The sequence below is a fragment of the Tigriopus californicus genome, chromosome 5 (assembly GCF_007210705.1).
Source record: "Tigriopus californicus strain San Diego chromosome 5, Tcal_SD_v2.1, whole genome shotgun sequence".
Taxonomy (NCBI): Eukaryota; Metazoa; Arthropoda; class Copepoda; order Harpacticoida; family Harpacticidae; genus Tigriopus; species Tigriopus californicus.
Genome location: NC_081444.1, coordinates 4,759,755 through 4,776,908, shown reverse-complemented (window position 1 = coordinate 4,776,908; position 17,154 = coordinate 4,759,755). Strand labels below are relative to the sequence as shown.

The following is a 17,154-nucleotide window of genomic DNA, read 5'->3' as shown; positions in this document are numbered from 1 at the left end:
GCCCCTTGAAATCGGAACTTGATTTTGAGATTCACGTAACTAAATGTGTTCAAAGCCGATCCCCATCGCACACACCAGGCAGCCGCGAGCGAGGGAGCCAAAAAAATCTCAGAAATCTCGTGAGTGTCACTTCTCTGACTAGCCCTCCCTCTACCTTCTCAATGAAGTTCCATTAGACTGAAGACCTGATTCGGCGCAATCGTCAAGCAAGGAAAATCTTTCTTTGGCTTGAGTAGGATGCATCAAATTTCCAAAGCCTCCAAATTTCCACGACTTATGGCATGGGAACTTACTAACAGGGAAGCTTTTCTGGCTTGACAAAGTCTAATACTGTTTTTCCATCATGACTTTTGTGGCATTGTTTCAAACTTTCAACAATCATTACCCTATACAGGGTCCCAATCTTGACTCCCCAAGAATTATGAAGCAATACCTTTTAAACAATTACGCCAAGATTAATGGCAATGCTCATTGTTGAAAAATATCGACACGAAGTCTTAAAATGTTACGCATAGGATTGCTTGAAGCAAAAAACACAATTTCTTTAGGGAAGTATGGTCTTGATGGGGCAATAACAATAAAATGTTGGTCATACAAATTTTAGGAAAGGTAACGAGTAATGCTATTACCTTTTTTTGAGTAATAGTTGTGTAACGAATTATCATTTTTGACCAAAGTAATTGCAAATGTAACTCGTTCCTTTTATTAAGGAACAACTAATTCCCTCCTTAAAATGGATGCATGTGCAAAGTCCTAGATTTTACTTGCACTTTCGACGATTTCTCGCCAAAATCGACCACCTTTTTGTCGGTGCAACTCTAGTTCTCGTTTTTTATACGTGAATAAAACCAGAAAATTAGATCCTTGCAATCAAGGGCAAGATACTTTTGCAACATTTACTTATGAAGTAATTCCCTGGATACTTACTTGTACATTGTTAAAGGATGATAGAGCTGACAAAGAGGGGCCTAAGATTGAAATGTTCTTATTGTTATATCTTCAAAGCTTAGACCATTGCTCCAGTTCTTTAATTCAAATTTTGACCTCAAACCTGGCACAAGTCGACTGATTTGGCAAAATAACTTTCCTACTAACTGCGCGCGTAGTGTTGATCAAATGACTCACGAGCCATCAAGTTTTCTTTCCCTTTTTACAGGAAATTCCTTTTTCAAGTTGACAGTTTCCTGAGGGACAAAAATGTTCTGTTTCTTGTTAATCAATCAATTTTATACAAACAGTCCCTATGGGCACGCCGTAAATGGCGCTACAAGAAACAATGATCAAGTTAAAATAAACGGAAGCACCTGTTGGATTGTATCGTAACATCCCATTTGAAATGGGTTTGAGCTCTTCCAGATTTTCCCGCGCACAATTTGCAAATCAAACGAGATTTCGAGACTGAGCTTCGTTCCTCAGACGATTAGAACGAAGCTGGCTCTTAAGCTTCTAGCCACTATTCTTACGTGAGGCGGGCATCGGTTTTAGGGTGACTGCACGAGAATGACCCTTTCTATAGTGAAACAGTGGCACTGTATGTTGGTTTAAAAGCCAGTCACAGAATTTCGTGGAAAGCGAAATTTCCTCGTGAAGTGAAGGGGAACTCAAACAGCTGAACTGATGATAGAGTGCAAAAGTGGAAACTAATTCCCATTCCAACTGGCACCGTTCAAATATTGAATTTTGATATTTGCCGGCTAAAACCAAGAGCCAAAAATCACATGCTTTTAAAGAGAAATAACTCAAAATAGTTTGTAATATTTGGTGCGTAATTCATCCGACTACTTTGTATAGTGTGCCCATTTTCAGTTGCTTCATTGTTAAATTGGGATGAAATCAAAAGTAGCTTATTGTTCACTTGTCATATTTCTGCATTTTGTGTCCATGGCCACCAATCCAAGTTGGAATAGCTTCCACTCCGAGAAGCTCTTGTCGATGTCAAAATCCAGGCTCACACAGCTGATGCAAGTTGCCAAGAAAGCCTTGAAAAACAACCAATGTTCCTGTCAAGGACGCTTGATACACCACAGCTTTCAGCATCTACCAGATCGACATTTAAAGTCCCTAATAGTGTGACTGTAAGGGTGGTATGTGGATAAACATGATGAAAAATAACAGAAGAGGCAAATGACCGGATTGCCCTGAGAAATTGCCCGTATTTCTTGTGGTAAGAAGACAAAAAATACGCTTCCATTTGCACGTCATATAATCAAACTGGGCAATAGCACAAATTGTTCGAGTTTTCCTGGGGTATATCGCCTGTATTTGTTAATTTAATATGTTAAATTAACTTTGAAAAGAGTGCCAAGTTCGTAGGCATAATGCAAGTCCATGGATACCTTGGAACCTTGGTGATATGTTCGAATAAATATTCCAGAATGGTTGAAAGTAGACCCTTATTCCTGGGAGGACCCGGATATGAATTATGAGATCACAATATAGAGTCAATCCTTTAGGTCATGTGCTCAAAATGTTTGGCAACATATTTGACGTCTTGAAGGAATACGCTTTCAGCATCGAAACGCAATGAAGTGTTAATCATGGGGGGATTGCATTTCTTTATCGAAATTGCTTCAACATTTCCTCAGCTTTGGAATCCTTTTTACGAAAAAAAAATCCATAAATAGACTGCCCAGAGTATAATTAAATCAGTTAACCTGTATACTAAACCTCAGCCAAAGGCATAATCTGATTAAAACGGGGGTCTTTCCCAATAGCATATTTTGAATTGAATATGAGCCGCTTGAACTTGTTTGATATCTATCCGGTTTTCTCCGAAGGCAGGATTCGAACCCACGGCCTCTAGGGGACCATGTCGTGCCTCCATCGGCTACATTTGACCACTCAGCTACCATGGTTCGCCGTGGAATTGAACGGAAAACATTTTGTCGGACAATAAGTTTAATGCTTTCCCTTAGCTTTTTTTCACTTCCACAAAAAATAGAATTCAATATGTAAAAACATAATTGCCCGCCTTCCAATATTAACAGTCGGAAGTAGCAGGGCTACCAGAAGGTTGCAATAAAAGGTCATTTATCAATGATCATTGAGTGGGAGAGAATGGAAGTGGTTCCAAAATGCGTGTTTCCATGTTCTTGATGAGCGGCACCGTGTTGGCCACGATCTCATTCCATTCCGGATTGGTCCAAGTATCCATTCGACAATCCTTCCGGTCAGCCAAATCCGAGTACACCCTTCAAATGAGAACAGACTCTACATCCAGGTCAATGGCCTTAAAGATAGAGTTCCCAACATACCACATATGGTAGATGGTGTGAATCTTGCCCAATTGGGTGAAGAATCCGGCGTACGGGATATCATCCCTCACTCGAGTCCGGCACTTGATGCCCTTGGCCCAATAGTTACCCCAGTCATACATACTTCCTGCAAATACTCTATTCTAGGCCAAGTACGGACAATTTTGATCGACAATGGGACTTTACCCGGCTTCAATTTATAGCTCCGAACATCATAAATGTTCTGGCCAGATCGCTTCTCCGGCTCCGGCCAATAACTGAAGCCTTTGTGAAGTTCAATATGTTGATTTTTGAGCAGCTTCAAGCTACCTCGGTACTCTTTCTGATACTCGGCATCATGTTTCATGGCCAATCGAGTAGTGTCCACGTCGTTCCAGCCCTATAAAACACATACCCCCCATAAAATCCACAATGTTCATTGGATCTAAAAATAATGTTTGTCCAAGCTGCAAATTACCTTCTTGTAACTGACCAAGTGCATGGCTCGAAAGCCCACATCTCCGTAGATAAAGTGCCAGCTACCGCAATGTTCGAACTTGAAATCGGATTTGGCCTCACACAAGGCAAAATATCCGGCTGAATGGCAACAAAATCAAGACACACAATCATGGAGATATTTCATGAGGACCTGTGCATAATTACTAGTACCTTTTCGTTTGACGTATTCGTCCCAATTCTTCGGGGACACCGTGTCACTCACCATTTGGAAGACCGTGTCGCTCTTGGACAACAATGACGAGTGTCCAGCAGATTTGGCCGCATCCTAAAAACCTTTGTCTCTCACCTATATACGTATGCTTTCATATTGATTTTGAGTACTCACGCTGGAGAAGATCCAAGCGTGATCGGTGTTTCCGGTCGAGATTGAGGCCACCCGTGCAGTCAATCCTGCTATATTGGAGGACAATTTCCTCCATGGCCTTGTCATCGCCATCATTTCAACCTTTGAAGTGGGTCCCTTAAGTGGTCGTTCCTCAGGTGGTCTGCTTGGATCTCCGTGTTGCTAAGCCTAGGATGGAGACTCGCCTTCAAACCTATTTTCGGAACTTGTCGCCCATAAACTCACGCAAGCTTGGGTTGTTATATCACTAAACATGCTTTATTATGCTTCTTATCTGTACTATTCTCATTCATATTCCATTGCGTTAAGATATCTCTCATTGCTTCGTAATGCGTAAGATTACTCTTAAGCTTGTGGCAGATTTCTAAGGGCGTTCCGTGGAACGTTTCGACATATCGGACTAGATTCAAGGACGCTCCATGGCAAAGCAAGGCCTTTAAGGCTTCCAAATTGTCCGCTAGAACGGCTACATGTAATGGACAAGGAGCCCCACTATCAGGTATACCATTCACCAAAGCCCCCGCGTTGATCAAACGATGCACGATGCTCACTGGACTGTGGCCATCAATGGCCAAGTGAAGGGCCGTTAAACCATCGGAATCTTGTTTGTTCACGTCAGAGCCGTGATCCACCAAGACCTTGACCATAAGTTCTAAACCCGGAAGGCGAAGAGCTGTGTGTAGAGGAGTGTCTTGTACTTGGTTCCGTTGGTCCGGATTGGCTCCGTGTTCCATGAGAATTTGAACAATTTCCACATGACCCAAAACGACGGCTTTGTGAAGGGCGGGTTCCACTGTTCCCTCGGGGTCTTGATGAGCCAATAGGTTCGAAACCCCGGGTCTGGACAGGATGTGCTTGATCTTGGATTGGTCTTGGTCCACAACGGCCGCTAGAATTTGGTGTTCCCATTCCATGTTCAATGTAGATTGGAAATTGTGATGATTATGAGCCTTTTTCGGGGTAGAGAGAAATGCTTATCTTATCGGTCGTCGGTAACCTTCAGGAGAGAGAACAGTAACCTTGGTGGGCTGATTTTAGAATTTTGATTCGTTTAGCACGCAGAGAATAACTTTTTGCGCTCAAATTCGACGCGTCGGTCTTTTATACAGACGAACGACCGTTTCATTCATGAGCAGAACCTAACAATTAAATCCCCTTCGAATTTTGCTGTGAGTGTTAAAAGACCAGCATTTTGTGGTAATGATGTGGGGTCCCTCGAAGGCCCATATATTGTGTAGTAGGTGAGGAATATTGAATAGCTACAGCACATTTCTTAAGCCAATAATGAATACACAATTTTAAACATGAGTATCGGATACATTGGAGTTGTTGGGGAACGGGATTTTTGCCCAAGTAAAGAATGTCCACTGAGCATTCGTATCATCAACACTTGACAAGTTTTACATTATTACTTAATATTTCCGTCTCGACTTAGTATTGTATCAAATATATACAATAATTGGCTAATAGTTTGATTCAATGAGCCAAGTGACTTTGATCTAGTAACGCACATTGAGCCGCAGTTTTTTTCTATGGCGAAGACCGACCCGTTTGTGCTTAAGTATAAGGGAGCTCTTGTTGCAACAATTGTTGATATTATTAGAAGTGCTGAGACATGTTTCCCAATTATTTGGGTTCCACCAACCAGCCTTCACGAACCCGTGGTGGTTTGGTTGCCATGTGGGGCCAATAAGGTGTAGAAACGTGTCTTGTGGGCTCCCTTTTGTCTCGTTGAAAGTCTTCCTTCAGGAGACAAAGGTGCGGCAAATAATTCATAATTAATGAGTAGAGCCCGGACAAAAATGCCAGGACCAGAATTAACGTTTTATTTGTCCTTTGGATCAAATTATCTGATTCCAAGGATTGCTCACTAATGGAAAATATACATATTCGTATCTGAATTAGTACCACGATATTGTTCTCGATTGCTTGGTAACATGACAGTAATGAAATCTATTTCATTTATATGGCATGATGCTATTCAAATTTCATGTGATTTCATTTCCAAAAAGAAAAAGTAAAAGTCCAGGGGTTACCAAGCAAAAGTGTTCCGCAAGTAGTTGCGGTTCAGCCTGTTTTATAGTTAAAATACATTCAAATCCGACCTCTTTGGCTGAGACATCAATACAAAAGTACAACTCAGCTTCTTACAACCAATAGTTTCAGCGGGCTACATTTGTCACTTTGGACATGTAAACCAAATATTCAAGTAATTGGCGTGTCTTCGCCTTTGAAAGACTTGAAATACCGCAGTCCCTTTCCAAAGACCCTCATAAGCTTTCAAAGGGATCACCAGACAATATCAGCATGTTGCCCCACCGACTTATAAGGGAATCCGCTATGTCTATGTCCATGGTCAAAGGTCGATCGTGTTCTCCTGCTCTTACAGATCTCTATCCCTTGGAATCCTGTTTTGGGTCTTCGGTCAGCCCCACAACAACGTCTACATTTAATGAGGAGGTTTTATCTCTGTTCTCGAGCCCATCACCGTCATTTCACACACTCTATTATCAGCAATGTCAACGTCACCATCTCGCTCATTTGCATCAATTCGTGCGTGCTCACTTTCCCACCCTGTCGGACGTTCCCGGGCACAACAATAATAACTGGGGTGCCTTTGACCCTTGGCCAGCCTCCACTCCTAGTTCTAGACGAGGTTCCATCACCGAGACCCCGGATTTTAGCCACAAACGTCAACGACACCGCTCTCAAGTCCAAGCCACCGAGCTTCATCGTGAGTTCTGTCCCCGCAAACTGAACTTGAAAGGTTGCGATGCCTTGAGTCGAGGTTTGGGCAGTAAGAGGATTCGCAGGTGGAACATGGACCCCAGTATTGTGTGCAAGGAAGAGACCGTGGAGACCAGTTCCGGAGAGGATGGGCAGAAAGAGGGCAAAATCGACAAGTTGTTGAACAAGTACTGCGCGGTTTGCGGTGACAAGGCTTTGGGATACAATTTCAATGCGTTGACGTGCGAAAGTTGCAAGGCGTTTTTTAGGCGAAACGCCCTTAAAAACAAGGTAGTGTAACTAGACGGATTGGAAATTGATATCTTGATCTAAAGGGACTTTTTTTTCTTCCTTTTTTTGCAGGAGTTCAAATGCCCTTTTAGCAATAAATGTGAAGTGACATTGGTCACGAGAAGGTTCTGTCAGAAATGTCGCTTAAAGAAATGTTTTGACATTGGTGAGTTACTAGGTTTGTAAATTTGACAAAGAAACATAGTAACGACGCGGATATTTTTGTTCCTCTACAGGGATGAAGAAGGAGTGGATTCTATCGGATGAAGAGAAGCAGCAGAAAAGACAAAAGATTGAACAGAATCGGGCCAAGAAACGCCAAGATGTCCCGGATTTGTCCCCGGGGGCATTCTTGGCCGCAGCCTCCCCATCCACCTTGCCACATAATAGGGATGTTGTCTCACCAGCGTCCACGAGTATCTCATTCCCTTTAGGGACCGATTCCATCGGACTCGAGAGGCCGCAAGCCCGGGTTTTACCTTCATCAAGGCCACCCTCCGAAGACGATAACCAGCCTCGGCAAAAAGTGAGTGAATGATTTGATTTTGGGTAGTTCTTCTTGCTCTCTCATCTGTCACAAATAGTTTGGTTTGACTTTTTGAGAAGGTGTGGAAACCGTAACAATTAGCTAATCAGTTTTGAATCAAAATACTAAGTATAGACAGGGTCAAATAGAGGGTTCAGTAGAGCCAAGAGAAGTCCACGGTTCTATTTTCCTGCCTGACATGTCTTCAATAAGAACCTATAGATAGCTAGATGTTAACCACAACAACCGACAGCGAACAAATTTGATACAGAGACAAAACTGCCCAAAAAGTCCACAATACGAAAATAGAACTGGAATAAAGAGTGCAATAGGGATCATTGATCATTGATGTCTGATGGGTAACTGTTTACCAACACGAAAGCTCAATCGATTGCTATTTACGTAGTACCACTACAGCTGGATTGTCCCTCGGCGATGCAGTCCCACCAGGAAAGCACCAGGTTATCCCACCATCGCATTTACCTAGTTTGAAATTGGCCAAAGTAGTCCAGTCTAATCATAACCGAAACGTAATAGTTTCAATAGTAAAAGCATGATTTTTTACCACCCTCTCAACTCCGTGTTTTTCTTTTAGCAAATGCGATACGAAATCCCGGATGAGAGCAATACTCGATTAGGACTGGCGGATCCTTACTCATCCAACGATTCCTCAGAGCAATGTGCTTTAATCCGGCACGAGCTAACCTCCTCCAATTCTCCCCCACAAAACTCAACCTTTATCCCCACAATCCATGACCGATCCCAAATCAACATGTTGAATTTTGTGGTCCAACAGCCCCAACTCAGTGCTCATAGTAGCTCCAAAGATCTCCCGTTAGATGCCACTGTAAATCAGAGTTCTTTAACTAGGATGTCACCCGATTTAACGACTTTGCCCGAACAAGTGAATCCGATGAACTTGGATGTCAAAAACGAACAATCCCCCCAATCCTATCCGAGCACAAGTTGCGGGCAGAATCCATTTTCGCCCCATATGGGCGGCATTCCCTTGGTTGGGGCCATGACTGAAATCAAATCCAGCGATTCGTCTCTTAGTTTCCCAGATATCACGAACACGTAAGGCTCTTTCATGAGAAAGTGTCCAAGCGGATTTTATAAAGCGTGATTGGATTCATTTTGCAGGAGTTTCGACAATCTGGATGATATCGTCACCGTGGCCATTGAAGCCGAATTTCACGTACAAAATATCCACTCCCCAATGCATTCGCTCACAGGAAAGTCACTGAACGATCGAGAGACCGACCGTCTTCACGAGCTTTTCATGGCATCCCGATCCTTGGTGGAACCATTGGATCTTGAGAAAAGTGTAGGTTCAAAGTTGGTTTAGCGTTTTCAATTATTTAGATCATGGACTTTTCAAGCTCGATCACCTATCCCTCTTTATAGCCTTTTTCCAATGCGGATCCAAAGAACTTGATAAGTGTAGTTAACCTCACGGATTTGGCCATCAAACGCATCATTCGTATGGCCAAGAAGATCAACCCGTTTATCACCATGTGTCAAGAGGATCAAATCGCTTTACTCAAAGGCGGCTGTACCGAGCTCATGATCCTTAGATCCGTTATCAATTACAATCCGGACAAAAACTCGTGGCGGGTAAGTGATTTGTCCTTTTCGATCATATCAAATCCTAACTTTGCTACTACAAAAGCGGCATTTTATATTGTCTTTTCGAGGCGGGCCCCCTATGTCTAGATATTAGTGTTTTATCTGTTCCTTTCTTCGAAATGATATTGGTCTAATACTATCACGACATTTCATCACTCATATTTCTTCATTCCCTGTCAGTTGGCTATTGTTAGTCTCTTTCACAATTTAGTTTGTCGATATTTTTTGTGAGGGAATTGACCGTACTATATATATTCTGCATTCAAGGTCATGGTTGAAACAAATAATAATCAAATATTTATTAACCGATATACCCCAAGTCTTGTGAGAAACACTCATGAATCACTTAAATATTGCTTTTTGTTACTCGTGCCAGCCCTCGAATTAACCAACATGTCTTTTCGAATCGAGGTTGAAAGATTCTATCCATCACTTTCGTCCGATGCATTATCAATTGACCTTGGGAAAAAAGGAAACGAAATGCCTAAATTGTAATAAATGAGCCAAAACTGAGAGTAAACAGGTTGTCGCTTTGACTCATTATTGAAACATAATAAAGGTTCAACCAAAGAAACAATAGATACAAAGGCATACCCAATGCATGTTGTTGTTTCAAGTAAATGGACATATCTGGAATATTTTAAAGCCAGGATGCAAAGGGGATTCACTAAGTTTGGCTAACGAGTTATTTCCCCAATACGTACGGTAGAAAAAGAATTGATGTACCTTACATTAAAAGAAAAAAAAAATATGGATCAATTTGACTGGCTCTTAGGGAACTGAGGAATGGTACAACTAACTAGTTCATCCGTCCATCAATCAATCCATCAATGCCTTTGAAATAAGATGTTTCAGTCACTTCTTGTAATAAGACTGTGTAATTTCAAATATTCATTTTCGTTGCTCAATTTTTCTCCCCATCTTGCTCTCTAACAAATGTAGCGTCTAGAAAGATAATGTTGATATTCCCGAGGCCTAATCAATAGAGTCCTGTGACCTCAAAAAGTATTATTGATATTCATGACTATATTTAAAGTGCAAATTTGAACAAAGTGACAACAGCCAGTATAGCTGGAAAATTAATTACGGCAGTCGAAACAACATAAATCCGACATTTTTAATCATCTTTAGCATGGAAAACGCCAAGAAGGGTACAGAAATAGCATTTATCCACGAAAATGGTTGTTTTGGTAGTTGGTTCAAAATTTGGTAAAATACGTAAAAACTTAGGTTGTAAGTAGAAATTTTTGTAGAAATTTGTGAGTAATTACTTTAAAACTCACAAATGTCACCCTACGAAATTGTTTTCAAAGCACATGTCTCAATTTGATAAGGTTTTTTTTTCTCTGAAGGCGGTATTCGAACCTACGCCCTCTGGGGAACCATATCGTGATTCTATCGGGTACATTAGACCACACCAGCTACCATGGTTCCAAATGAAAGATTCAGCAGCCCCAGATCAATTCATTCATATGCTAATTATATGATTATGTGTTGGTCTTGATTTCAAGATTCCGTCCAAAGATCGACCACGAGAGGTAAACATGGAGCTGTTAAAGGAAGCCAGCCACTTAGGGGTCAATTTGTACGAGGAGCACCAACGGTTCGTGAAATCGTTCGATCCCAAATGGAGGACGGACGAGAATGTGATGCTTCTGCTTTCAGCCATTGCACTTTTCAATCCCGCGCGAACCAACGTCTTGCACAAAGATGTGGTGAAACTTGAACAGGTATGTTTAGTGGGATTAAAGCTTCGAAAATGTTAGACAAGGGTGAGTGTTTATTTATTTTTGAGGCTGTATCAAGTTTTTGGCGAGGAATCTCAGTGAAAATCACAGGTTATTTCATTTTTTTGGGGGGGGGGATTTATTCGCAGATTTATTCGCATGTGATTTTTTTAGATTAAGATATATTTATCCTGCTTAAGAAGGTTTATTTCCAACGGAGGCGAGTTTAAAATGTCACTAGCCTTTAGAAGTAGTAAAGTCAAATTTCAAACGTAAATCAATAAAAGGGGGGGGGCTTATAAGGGTAGATGCTTTTGTGGTTTAGGGATGTGGTAGCCCAGAAGGAAGGGCAGGAAATACTCGTGAATGTTATTTAGCTCTCCTGCCAGTGCAAGGCTTCGTTTTGTGAATGAGACAAGTGATTTGGATGGAAATATCCGGTCCAATGACATCATGTCGATAAGGACGAATTAAGTTAGCCCACAAAGATGAAAAATGAAAATGTCTTTGTTGCTGATCGAAGAATAACAATACTAAGCGATTCCCTCGGTAAATATGGGGAGGTTTAGGCAAGCTCTGGCAGGTTCGTTTGTTTGCTGGTACCAGTGTCAGTCATGCAGGTTTGGGGCTTCAAATATGTTTTTTGAGAAGCTGACCCTTCTTTCACATTACTGGATGAGGAACGGTCAGCTTCGTTAAAACCAGTTCGAAACGCCAATTGTGCATCACTGGCATTAGCAGGCAAGTTTGTTTGCTGGTACCAGCGCTTGCCTAAATGTCCGAATTGAGCGGCAACCTGATTTTGAACACTTTTTTGAAGAAGATTTTAGACATACATACATACATCACGGCCAATCAACTAGCCCCAAGCATAGACTGAATTTTTCTTTTATTTCAGTTTACCGGTGTGTTGAAGCAAACAGTATCTTATAGAGCTAACATATTAGCACAGCGACAGAAATGCACAAAAAATGACATTTTTAAGTTTTGACTCGAAAGTTGAAAATTCAATTGGATCACGGTTCGAGTTGAACTTGACGTTTGCCCAAACTCTCCTTTCACAAATGCCTAAAATAAGGTTGAAGAATTACGTCTTTCGTTGAATTTCTTTTTTTTTACATGGGTAATAGACGAAAAAAAAATGCTTCAAAATTCCACAAAACCCACAGTTGGTCGACTTGGCATAATGAAGCAAAACGATGTTACCCTTGGCTGAGCCATGTAGAGGTGAAATTCGACTCAATTTGACTCAAAATGCCACCTTATTCGTGCATACAATATTCTGAAATTAAGCTAGGCAGTGCGGATCCAAAACTACAAAATAATCATATTTGTTGGACTTAGGAAATTGACCAAAAATTGAATTTTCAACATAATCAGCCGGTCCGTTGTTAATAAACTTGGTCTTCATTCTTACCCTACAGAAACAACAGGAAGGTCCAAAATTAGTGCGCCAAATTTGAATTTCACTTCTTTGCTAGTTAATTTTACAGAGCAAGTTATGCATAATCCTTCCATCAATCATAAATAATCAACCCGATTTTTGTGGATTTTTGAATAGCCTACCATCTTATTCTTTTTGAACTACATTATTTGCAAGTGACTTAGCTTTTGATGACATCCAAGAGTCATTGAAAAAACGGAAAAGGCCTGTGACATGCCAAGTTATCGTTAAGCACTCCAACCAAATTGACTCCCTACTTATTTTCACTTTTTACGTGTTGTGCCCCATTCTCATCCGTAACCCACTATCAGTTTGTAATTGAATCGCCTACCATCATACCAACAAAAACAATTGAGTGGTTTTACTCGTATTCAAGGACACCCTGCACAAATATGAATACCACTAGTGACGACGCCCTTCTCCAATTCCTCCGATTGTTTTCCATACCATTGTGCGATTCCGAGTAAGGCGACTGACTGGCATTCAATGTTATGATAATGCAGTTTCTGTTGCACCATCGAAATGTGAAACGAATCATACCAAGTCTTCAGAGAATCTTTGTTCGAACCAAAATTTGTCCCCTCTCCCTCAATTTTTTTTTCCATCTCCAAAGGTATTGTTTAGTCCATACAAGTGTCGGAAACCGATTTCCGATGTCAAATTGAGCCCATAAACTTGGCGGCCAGCATCCTCAGCCAGCTCGAGCTGATTATGTTGTCACGCGGCCAGCACCTGTCAATTTATGCTCCAGAATCATCATGATCATCTGAAATATGCCCATCGCCCCTCAAGATATTGAAGTTACTGGTTGATGGTTGGGCTTTGATCTCGGTGGCAGTGATGATGGCATGTGGAGTCCTGATGCATTTCCTGAACAGAAGTTCTGCCCCCTCAGGGCTAATTGCGGGTCATCTCACCACCAAAAAATGCTCCCTAGGTTAGTTCTCCCCTCTTAGTAATAGAGCGAAGGCCTTCCTCATCAATTACGAAACAAAGATCCTCTTTGTTTTGAGTTGTTCAGCGCTAATCATATTTGGGCATTCTATCATGCCCATTATTACGTGGGCCGTCCGTAAGCATAACGTTCCAGAATGGCCTGAATGAAACCCTTTCTGAGAACGGTATGAAGGGTCGAACAAGAATTGCATGCATTTGGCTGGACAGTGATTACCTCAAACGAGGGTTCTATCAAGATTGATCGACTGGCAGGAATGGCTATGATCTCCCTTGAAGAAGATTGAACGGCTTTAGAATGAATGCAATACAAATTAGAGTCTCGTACCGTTATTCCATACCTATCCTCAGCCTCCGATTTCGATTATACAATGATCTAATATAAGTATGAGTGTTCGAAACAAACGAGTCCTTTGCTGCTCATTGGCTGGCATTGAATCAGGAAGATCCTGGTGTTCCCAACATATTTCATTTTCTTGGATCTTCGAACATTTCCGTTAGGGTGCTTGTCGGTCTCATTACATGCTCATGGAGTGTGACATCGTCATCGTCATTGTTGAAGTTCAATTCTTTTTTGGCCATAAATATGATTAAGAGCGTTCAAGTTGCCGTTGATTTATGTAGAACAGTGTACCAGTGTGTACGTAGTGTGACTCCATGGAGCTTGCCGAAGTTATGCTGGCAGGGGTTCCTGTCTAATGTCATTATTTTAAGTCCCGCCAATCGATTTGTTTGGCTTGAAAGTCGGCAGGAACACTTGGTTAGATCAATCTATGAACAATTGAACATGTACCAAGGCAGTTGAATTCCATTTGAAGATGGCTCAACCAAGGTCGAAAAAATGAGGGTGAAATTTGCTTTGTTTATGCTAAAAGATGCTTAATAAAGATCTTTAGTACCGTGTATGCTAGTTTGGCAGTGAATATAGGCACTATATATAACTCATGGATTTTAGTTGATTGTGGCCACATTGGTGAGTAACAGCCATATCTTTGAAGCGTGCCTTGCCTTGGGATATAAAAAAGTCATGTTTTTACTTAATGTTACCTCTTTCTTTTGCAACACAACAAAATGCAAATCAGGCAATGTGCATTTATTTGACAGCTCTAGGCTTGCGTCTTGAGCCAGGAGGAACCATGACATGAGAGTTAACCAACCGAAAAAAAGAGAATTCATTTAGATATGCACAATTGAACATCAATCAAATAAATTTAGTTATCATATTGGGTGCAGATAGTAAAGCATGATAGTGATAAGTCATAAGTAGTTCACACCATGGATGAGCGAAGTCGAACAAAAATGTCTGAGCTCGATGATTGGACTGACTGTTTTGAATCGCAGTTACCATTAATGAACAGGGATGAACTGGAATGATTCAATCGTTTGGCTTTATTGAGATATTGGCAGACAGAGTAATCGGTGCCATGAGTTGTATATATAATTAATTTTTATTGCATCCATTACAAAGCCATGAAACTGTTCTTGAATGTACGTGTACTTAGGTCGGGGACTAAGGGATGATTATTTCTTGCCAGGTCTGTGATTGTAAACTATCATTTTTTGTAGATATTTTCCTTATCCCTTGCGCGCTTATATGAGCTCTACCTACTAAAGTGCAATGGCCGTCTGGAGTGAAAAAACAAGCATTAAAATTATGTTCAATTTGATTCTAAACCAGCAGAATATTTCCTAGCTTTAGCCCATACTAAGCCATAGCCCAAATGTAATATGTCATATTAATCACAAATATTCCTATGCAGCCATCGTAACTAAAGTGCCAGTGACGTAAAAACATTTTCAAATATTTGTAATTCGTCGTCTTTGAAGCCAAAGGATTTGTTTTGAAAACTGAAAATTTTAGAGAATGATATTGTGACTTTTGAATCACAAACGACAATCACATTTTCCTCTTTTGATCATAGCAAATTTCGGTGGATCTTTGCCATACTGTACTCTACTTGTGCATGCGTGCACTGCCAGCTCCTGTAAACTTGACATCTTTTACTGTAGTTTTTTTCATGATTTCATCAATGTTCATCCAAGACTTGTTATTGAAAAGAAATGGTCACGAAATGAGTTAAACAAGGAAAGAGGCTTAAAAGTTAAATGTAGCCTGATAAAACGGAGTACAATATTGTCTCTAGGACCAAATCTCGCCCAACAAACATGCCTCTGCCTAGAAAGATGAGACGCCAGTTTTTGTACAAATCAGTCTTTGGAAAATTCCAATAGCAAATGTGCAGTATTTTTACAAAACAAAGCGTAATATGTATTTGATACTCAGGTGATATAAAGCATTGCCCTCATTTGATTGTCAAATTGATTATGGAATTACGGCGGAAACTCTTCAGCCTTGGCTTGCAAAAAGATTCGGATTTCTTAGCTCAACATTTAAGAGCGCATAGTCCCCCAAACTGAACTGGAAATACAAAGACTAATGCGTTTTTAATTATACTTCTTCTTGATGCTATGGGCTTGAAATAGAATAGAATGAGCTGCCAAAGTTCATCGGCAGTGTAAAGTGTTGTCCTAAATTAGGGTCCCCTGCAAAAATTTCAATCCGAAAGTGATCCAAACAGTAAAATATATCAATCGCAGCGTATTGGTAGAGCATCTCCTTGCCAATTCGCCACCCTTGGTTTGAACCCGGGCTAACAGAGTCTATCAAGGTTCTTTGTGGTATTTAGATTACCATATGGGTTGGTGCCTTCAACAACTTAAATGGGAGAACCTTTGGTCAATTGCTAGCGAGGGGTAAGAAATGATCATGGATGTGACAATGGAACGGGATTATCTCTTTATTGAGAGATCTGTCTTCAACTGGCAGTCCTAAAACAAACCTATCATTCAAAACGTTTTTTATAACAATGTTTTTTTGGTATATGTTCCCATTAAAGCTCAGGCTAATGAAAGTTTTGTTGCACAATTAAGTAGTGTCTGATCAAAACAAGGCCTCTAGATGGGTACATAGAAAAATGTATTCCTCAAGCAAAGAGTGCTTTGTTTGGGTGTGCGTGATTTAAAAATGAGGGCACCAATTTGCATGAAACTTTATCACATGGATCCCAGAGCACTTTTCTTCAAATGATATTCATCACAAAAACATAATTCAGCTAAGACCAATTTATTGTCTGACTTGGGATACTGAATTGGGACAACCCTGTATGTTCCCTACTTCTGTTTCAGGATGCATATTACTACCTCCTGCGGCGTTATTTGGAAACCATTTGCACTGGATGTGATGCTCGGCGCGCTTATTTGCATCTCATTGGAAGACTGAAGGATTTGAATCGCTTGAACGAGTCCCATATACAATTGTTCCTAGGGCTCAATCCCAAATTGGTCGAACCCCTCCTTATTGAAATATTTGATCTTAAACCAACGCCGTAAGATGCCTATTTTGTTCAAACATCTACAAGCAACATATGTGATGAGTTCTATAAGATGGAGTAAAACGTCATTCAGTTTTTGACATGAGTTTATTTGTGATTTTTTTTTTTCGTCATTCACTCAAAAGATTGGGATTCGTCACACCGCCGTTAAAAGAGTACGCTGTACAAGAATACTAGTGGTTTTACATGTTTTGATGCTTTTATGTGGGGGAAAAAGGAGGGGGAGAGTATGGCACCATGTGAGACTCCAGCAGGAAAAAAAGAGATTCAAAAATGGAGAGGGTAACTTGCTTTCGTTGTTCTCTCAAGGTTGCTGGGTCAATGGAGCGGATAGAAAGGTTTCAAGTCGGTCCAATATGAAAGACACTC

The 17,154-nt window shown here is 40.8% G+C and overlaps 3 protein-coding genes across 4 annotated transcripts; 1 reads left to right on the top strand and 2 right to left on the bottom strand.

The window, feature by feature from the left end:
• The first annotated feature begins 1,947 nt into the window (after window positions 1-1,947).
• LOC131880383 (nuclear hormone receptor HR96-like) lies at window positions 1,948-16,870 on the top strand. Of its 2 annotated transcripts, XR_009373256.1 has the most exons (10): window positions 1,948-2,164; window positions 6,485-7,113; window positions 7,186-7,279; window positions 7,350-7,639; window positions 8,235-8,716; window positions 8,783-8,966; window positions 9,047-9,256; window positions 10,780-10,998; window positions 13,053-13,376; window positions 16,580-16,717. XR_009373256.1 is itself a non-coding variant. In XM_059227009.1 (9 exons), the coding sequence occupies exons 2-9, from the start codon at window positions 6,916-6,918 to the stop codon at window positions 16,781-16,783; spliced, it is 1,881 nt and encodes a 626-aa protein (XP_059082992.1). In that variant the 5' UTR covers window positions 1,951-2,164; window positions 6,485-6,915; the 3' UTR covers window positions 16,784-16,870. The 2 variants fall into 2 exon arrangements, 1 of the variants encoding a protein (XP_059082992.1); XM_059227009.1 differs by lacking the exon at window positions 13,053-13,376 and having other exon boundaries at window positions 1,951-2,164; window positions 16,580-16,870.
• LOC131880385 (protein NipSnap-like) lies at window positions 2,881-4,279 on the bottom strand. The gene is made up of 6 exons (XM_059227012.1): window positions 4,078-4,279; window positions 3,903-4,017; window positions 3,712-3,830; window positions 3,441-3,633; window positions 3,255-3,381; window positions 2,881-3,191 (listed from the first exon to the last, which is right to left on the bottom strand). The coding sequence occupies exons 1-6, from the start codon at window positions 4,189-4,191 to the stop codon at window positions 3,041-3,043; spliced, it is 819 nt and encodes a 272-aa protein (XP_059082995.1). The 5' UTR covers window positions 4,192-4,279; the 3' UTR covers window positions 2,881-3,040.
• On the bottom strand, window positions 4,213-5,123 carry LOC131880386 (ankyrin repeat domain-containing protein 39-like). Its single transcript, XM_059227013.1, has one exon. It carries the CDS (start codon window positions 5,007-5,009, stop codon window positions 4,335-4,337), a length of 675 nt encoding a protein of 224 aa, XP_059082996.1. The 5' UTR covers window positions 5,010-5,123; the 3' UTR covers window positions 4,213-4,334.
• Window positions 16,871-17,154: the final 284 nt, after the last annotated feature.

What these genes read in the sequence shown, in the direction of transcription:
- LOC131880383 (XM_059227009.1), top strand. Translation starts at nt 6,916, where the DNA reads ATGGACCCCAGTATTGTGTGCAAGGAAGAGACCGTGGAGACCAGTTCC. An exon ending in GAAACGCCCTTAAAAACAAG is followed by an intron (nt 7,114 to 7,185) that starts GTAGTGTAACTA and finishes CTTTTTTTGCAG; the next exon opens with GAGTTCAAATGCCCTTTTAG. An exon ending in CGGACAAAAACTCGTGGCGG is followed by an intron (nt 9,257 to 10,779) that starts GTAAGTGATTTG and finishes CTTGATTTCAAG; the next exon opens with ATTCCGTCCAAAGATCGACC.
- LOC131880386 (XM_059227013.1), bottom strand. Translation starts at nt 5,009, where the DNA reads ATGGAATGGGAACACCAAATTCTAGCGGCCGTTGTGGACCAAGACCAA.
- LOC131880385 (XM_059227012.1), bottom strand. Translation starts at nt 4,191, where the DNA reads ATGATGGCGATGACAAGGCCATGGAGGAAATTGTCCTCCAATATAGCA. An exon ending in ACGCTTGGATCTTCTCCAGC is followed by an intron (nt 4,018 to 4,077) that starts GTGAGTACTCAA and finishes AAAGGTTTTTAG; the next exon opens with GATGCGGCCAAATCTGCTGG. An exon ending in ACTTGGTCAGTTACAAGAAG is followed by an intron (nt 3,634 to 3,711) that starts GTAATTTGCAGC and finishes TGTGTTTTATAG; the next exon opens with GGCTGGAACGACGTGGACAC.